The sequence below is a fragment of the Eucalyptus grandis genome, chromosome 7 (assembly GCF_016545825.1).
Source record: "Eucalyptus grandis isolate ANBG69807.140 chromosome 7, ASM1654582v1, whole genome shotgun sequence".
Lineage (NCBI taxonomy): Eukaryota > Viridiplantae > Streptophyta > Magnoliopsida > Myrtales > Myrtaceae > Eucalyptus > Eucalyptus grandis.
In genome coordinates this window covers 54,876,899-54,882,898 of record NC_052618.1, presented here as the reverse complement: position 1 = coordinate 54,882,898, position 6,000 = coordinate 54,876,899, and the positions used below count along the sequence as shown (strand labels likewise).

Sequence of the window (6,000 nt, the reverse complement as noted above, 5' to 3'; positions counted from 1 at the left end):
TTTGAATGAAATATCACTATGAAAATTGAATAAACGAACCGAAATATCCACAGGAGATCCATCGCCAAAAAAAAAAAATCTGAGCAAAAAAGGCTCTACAGACCGTGTCGTCTACGTATGTATCATGTATGTGCGATCTAGGTACGGTAATCAACTATACGACGTAACAGTCGATGACGGGAGGAGGAGCCGGCGTCTTCGTCCCTAAACGAAACTCCAGGTCGCTCTCGTTCTCCATCGGCGTCAGGTTCAGGTCCAGCCACAGCACCCTCCCGCTGTTCGTCTTCTTCACCACCGGCGCCTGCGAAGCCGGCGACACCGCCGAGATCTGCGCCAGAGGACGAGGGGGAGGAGCCATCGCCGCCGCCGTCGCCGTCGCCGTCGCCGTCCGGGCCCCCTCGCTCATCGCGGCTCGGTGCCTCCTCATGTGGCCCCCCAGGGCCTGCCCGATCGCGAACTCGAGGCCGCATATCGAGCACTCGTGCGTCTTCGGCTTCGCGGGCGAGGCCGACCCCTGCGACTGGGACGAGTCGTCGCCGCCGGCGGAGGACAGCCTCGGCTTCTTGTGGCTGGCCCGGTGCCCGCCGAGGGCCTGGAACGACGAGAACTGCCGGTTGCAGGTCTTGCACTCGAAGACTCGGCTCGGCATCGAGTGGTCCACGACGGACTCGAACTCGACCCCGCGCGAGAGCAGCATCAGGCAGTTCGCCATGGCCATGCTTTCGAACTCTCTCTTCATCGCCATAAAGGAAACCCTAGTTCTTTTTCTTTTTTTGGAGAAATCTGTCGTGGAGAGGTGAAACGAGGAAAGACGAATGGCCAAAAAAAATTCATGGAAAAAAGAGGCGTGTGATTTGCCGGTATTTATAGCCGGGGTTCTACTGGTTGAGTGGAGGCGACTTGAGAGACTGGTTGAAGTTAGCTTCTCTTGTTGACCTTCTAGAATGACATTTATGCCCTCCTTGCTTGTACAGTAAGTCAGCAATGACTTAATCCTGATCCTACAATGAGAAAGGTAATAATATAATAAGAAATTTTAAGTACTGGATACCCAATTACATATTACCACATATTTAAATCCATGAATTCAGTAATTCTAAGTGTTTCCAAATTTAACAGGCGGAAATATTGGCCGAATTCACGGTATTTTACGAGTCAAGTGTATTGATCGTATCGGAACGAGTGGCTCAAATGATGCGTATGGATGCGCCTAGCCGGGTCAATACGAGTGAAAGAGAGAGGGGGGAACAAGTCGTGAGTGGCGAGCACTGAAGGAATAAGGCGGTTTGAATGTTCAAGCGCTCCCTCCTTCTGGAAGAATCTAACGGTTCTTCGTCCTTTGTTTTTCTTTTGCTGGAGAAGCAGAGGTAGGAACCAGGAATGTTATGCTGGTGTGAAAGAGATGGGGGGGCTTCGAGTCAGCAAAAGGGAAAAATGTGGGCACGACTTTGCCAATTCGTTCGAGTTGGTGGAGACACATAATTTGGACACCAAACCACGTGGAAATACGCGGACGGAGGCGAATCGCATTAATTAGAGCGCCCTCTCAGTGAAACATTGAGAAGTTACGCGGATATTTCGAACCTTGGGTCCAGGGGAAATTTCATACGGGTATATCCTCCGATAGGTGATACAAATGTACCCGCACGCCACGGTGCGCGCAACCAATATAAGCGGAGTGTGTTAGCGCATTGTTCATAATAGTCACGATAGAAGGAACCGACTGGTGATTTCTTTCAAAGTTAGTCAACGACGCGCATGTTACTCGGAAGATAAATGCAGATTCTAGGATATGTGCTTTCCATGTTTTGGCATTTTACATATATGGATGATATCTTATATTGGTAGGAAGTAAGGAGTGCTCTTGGATTCAACATAGGTATGTCAGGGTTTTGTTTTTACCTTTTCTTTTTTCTTTTCTTTTTTTGGGGGGTTAATCATCGCGTTGAGATTTTGTTAAAAGTGCTCTAGTGGCACTTGCTAAGTAATCAATTAAGGAAACCTTAAATGCATTGAATCTACTTCTATACAATCAATATTTAGAAAATTAGGTGCTTTCTCATTAAGTACACCATGTTGATGTCCTTCGAATATTCATTATTGCAATACCCCGTTATTGCCCTTGAATATATACCGGTGTCTTATTATATAACATCTCATTATTCCTTCAATTATTCCACAACGCATTTTAGCTGACCATGATGAGATTCTTTGAAAAAATTCATATAATTTCGCGAAGAAACCGTGTTGTACATTGAATGGCCCCATCCATGGGGGAAAAGCCAACTCCAAAAGCATCTTGAGTGGCCTTTTTCTCTCTTGTTTATTCGAGGAAGCTCTACAAACGTGGAAAATTCATGATCTTAAATCTTTTTTTTTTTTTGGGAAATATAATGTAAAACGCGTCCATGGTCATCATTTATATATAGAAAATCTATGGAGGTACATCTTTATTTGAATTTCCTCGATGGTTGCCAACGATAAAGGCACGTGGGAGCCCCCCATGTTTCGCGTCGTAATTCATGGGCGAACAGCTCGCTTTCTCCCCCTCTCGGCATATATTCTCTTCCTTAAGTTCAAACATGGGTCTGCATGCGAACCCGGAGAAAGCTATTCATCCGTGGATCGCAAGTTCACTAGTTTAAGACCGGAAGCTGAAATCAAAACTGATGTCGGGTCAAAAGATGTCGCCGCAGAGCCTCTATGCTCGGTGGCTTGGAAGACTCCATACCAAAACCCTAGATCGAATACTAATCAATTTCACACTCGTGAAACAGCGGAAAGATAAAAGCTTTTCCCCTCTTCTTTACGTGGGGTTTTTTTTATCTTTCTTCTTCCCCTTTTGTGTCTATCCTCACGCAAGGTCTCGCTCTCGCACGCACAGGAAAAGATCAGACGGTGGGCCATAACATCACCCCGTACGTCACGAAGCTAAGCTAACGTACCGGTACACGATCTTAAGTCAAAAGAGGATTAGTCGAGACAGTTTCAGTCGATATCTACGTTCAAACTTCTCATGCATGACGTGTCGAAGCATGGACCCAGCTCCCCAAGGTTATCTCTACGCAACCACTCCATCATCAGTTCTAGGGTTTTTTCAGGACGCGATCGAACAATCTTGGTTTTGTTGAACTGGAAAAAGCTTCACGGAAAAGGTGTCTGGTTTGAACCCGACGACTGGTTTATCTTGAGACGGATGGCTTTGAGTTTGTAGGTGTGAAGTAGTTTATCAATTTCCAACAGGTTTCGCCAGTCAAACATTGGTGTTCAACTAGTCGGCCAATTAAACAATTAGATTGCTCTTTTGACTATGTATCTTTGAGCAAATCCCTCGCTTAAAAGCTACCACATAATATTTTTATAATCTCATATGCATTTGATGAAAATATGACTGTTTTTAAAAATCTCACAACAATCTATGGGTAAATTGACAATTTCGTTATCTATTCATTATACATGGCTAACTCATACTCAAAATTATAAGGAAAACGAGACTTACGCATTTTCAAAAGTTTCGTGCACTATAATTGATAGATCTCATCTATCACATCATCAGTCAAGAAAATTCAATTCATCTAAATATTGTCTTTTAGATAAATATTTATTGATTTAACTTGTTCCACTGTCTTTCTTCGCTTTGATATGTGTCATGATAAGAAAGAAACATTGACTTTTAAAAGGAAATGCTTTCTTGCGCGTGACAAAGCTGCTGCTGCTTCTTATCTACAACATGCAACCCTAATACTGATTCCTGAAGAAGTTTCTTTTCCGGGGCTATTTTTCAACACGCATGTAAGAACCCTAAGATAGCTACTTTCTTCCCTTTCATGGAAAGATCTCAACAAATTAATGGAGGACTAGCGGAAGCAATTCTTCCGCCCACGGCACTGTTCTTGAATTATTCGTTTGGCATGCGGTTGCCACGAAGTAGGAAAAAGCAATGTTTCAGAAAACAGAGCATTAAATGGCCAAGAAGCTAGTCAATCAGACAGCTCCAGCCAAAACAACATAGATTAGCAATCACTCTTTAACCAGTTAATCACGCTTACGGAGCTCCAAATAAAGAAAAGAATGTCAATCACGCTTCTTCAGTACCATGGTTTGAATCTTTTTACAATTTTATAACGAGACATCAAATGAAATTTGATCTGTGCTTATATATGAACGGTTCAAAAGAATGCGTGGATTTAGCCGGCGTTAGCCCTGTTTACATATTGTATATATAAGTTATGACAGTATACTTTCACAAGTCCTGGTGTTATGCGAGTACACTTGGGCCAGATTTCACTATTATTAAGTGTACAATAGAATTATGCAAGCGGTGCGAAAAGTTTAGAACACATTAGCTTCAACACGTAATATCTAGCCACCTTTTACCAAATATTTTTGTAACTATGGCATTGGATTGGAATTAATAAATCTCACCTAAGTTCGCCTACAAGATTATGACCGCTCTATATTGTGGATGGTGATAAGTTAGACGCAGGAACGTATTAGTTCGGTGTCTTAAGACTTGCCAATTTCAGAGCAGAGAAACAAAGGCTAAAATTTCAAGGATCTTTCTCGTCATGGAAATTCATGGACAAATCTCGAAGTTATTTTTACATGGAGAACTTATTGCGTAACAGTCTTTAATGTATTGTGAGAATAACAGTCTATTCTATATTATAAAAAACACAAAAAATTATAAATTATTATGAGATCCACTTATTCAAGAATTTGTAGTTCACAATATACGGTTATTCTTATAGTACTCTAAGAATTGTTATACTAGCAAAGTCCTTTTACATGTATAATTTATTTTTGAGAGGGAGATAAAAATTCACTTTTCATCGAAGTGTTGATCTTATTAACAAAGTAATCAAGAAAGGCTCATCAAGTAAGAGATTTCAAGTTGGATTTCTAAAGTGGTGCAAAATCTTGTGGGCAAACCATTAAAGTAATATGTAAGAATCCCTTTCGAAGTGTGTGGCCTTCGTTTGGTAAGATCCAAGGACAATGGCTATCATATTCTTATCGACAGATTAGTCTAATCCAAGGACAATGGTTATCATATTCTTATCGACATATTAGTCTAATCTTGATTCCGTTTACTAATTCAGTGATTAAGAAAATGTATATCTTTTCATTAACAGTGACCCCGTCAATCTTTTTTTAGCCAAAACCCTATCACCGAACCACACACTAAAAACTCCCAAAAAAAAAAAAGAAAAAGAAAAGAAGGGTTACGTTAGTATTAAATAGACAGCTTCTAGTAGCGGGATCACTACTAGGGTCTCTATATACTATTCACCACGAATTTCTCACTCCCATTTTAAAGACAACATTCTAGAAGAAGAACCGGTGGCCCAGGTTTTTCAAACAGTCAGTGCCGTGCAACGCAATTCGTATTTTAATTCTCACATAAATCGTTCCGATTCTACTGCTAATTAAGTCATTTTGCTTACTAGTTCGTTGTTGTAGCTTGGTGCCATATTTGTCAAAGTCCTTTCAAGCTTTTATTAGGGTTTCGAGAATCTGACCCCGTCCTGAAAAAATCGTTAGTTGATAGCTTGGTGGAGTTGGATTCATCTAGTGTTGACTCTTGATCGGTTGGATTAAACTTATGCGTTCATATCATTAAAATGACCACATCTTTGATGATAACGTCTCGTTGACTATTCTATGGCGTTTGATGAAGAGCTGTCGATGAGGATGGCAATAAAGTCTAGGTTTCAGCTTGTTTCCCAGAATTTGCACTCTTCTTGTTCCATGGATGAGACCGGTTTGGCACATAAACTCCCTTAATCTGAACATACACATGGGAATTAAAAAAAACCCTAATTCAAAAACTTCAAGTCAATCCTACGTGGGAAAATGGAGTGGGAAATATAAGTTCAATTGCAGATGTACCTTCTTTAGCCTAGAGCATGAAAAAGTTAAAGTAATGATAATTGAACCACTCCTCTATATAACTTGGCGTGTTTGGATTCAGTCCATTGGCTAATGACCTAAAATTAA

The 6,000-nt window shown here is 41.2% G+C and overlaps 1 protein-coding gene across 1 annotated transcript; it reads right to left on the bottom strand.

Moving 5' to 3' along the window:
* LOC104454274 (zinc finger protein ZAT12) lies at nt 1–838 on the bottom strand. Its single transcript, XM_010069074.3, has one exon. It carries the CDS (start codon nt 743–745, stop codon nt 155–157), a length of 591 nt encoding a protein of 196 aa, XP_010067376.1. The 5' UTR covers nt 746–838; the 3' UTR covers nt 1–154.
* Between the last annotated feature and the right edge of the window lie 5,162 nt (nt 839–6,000).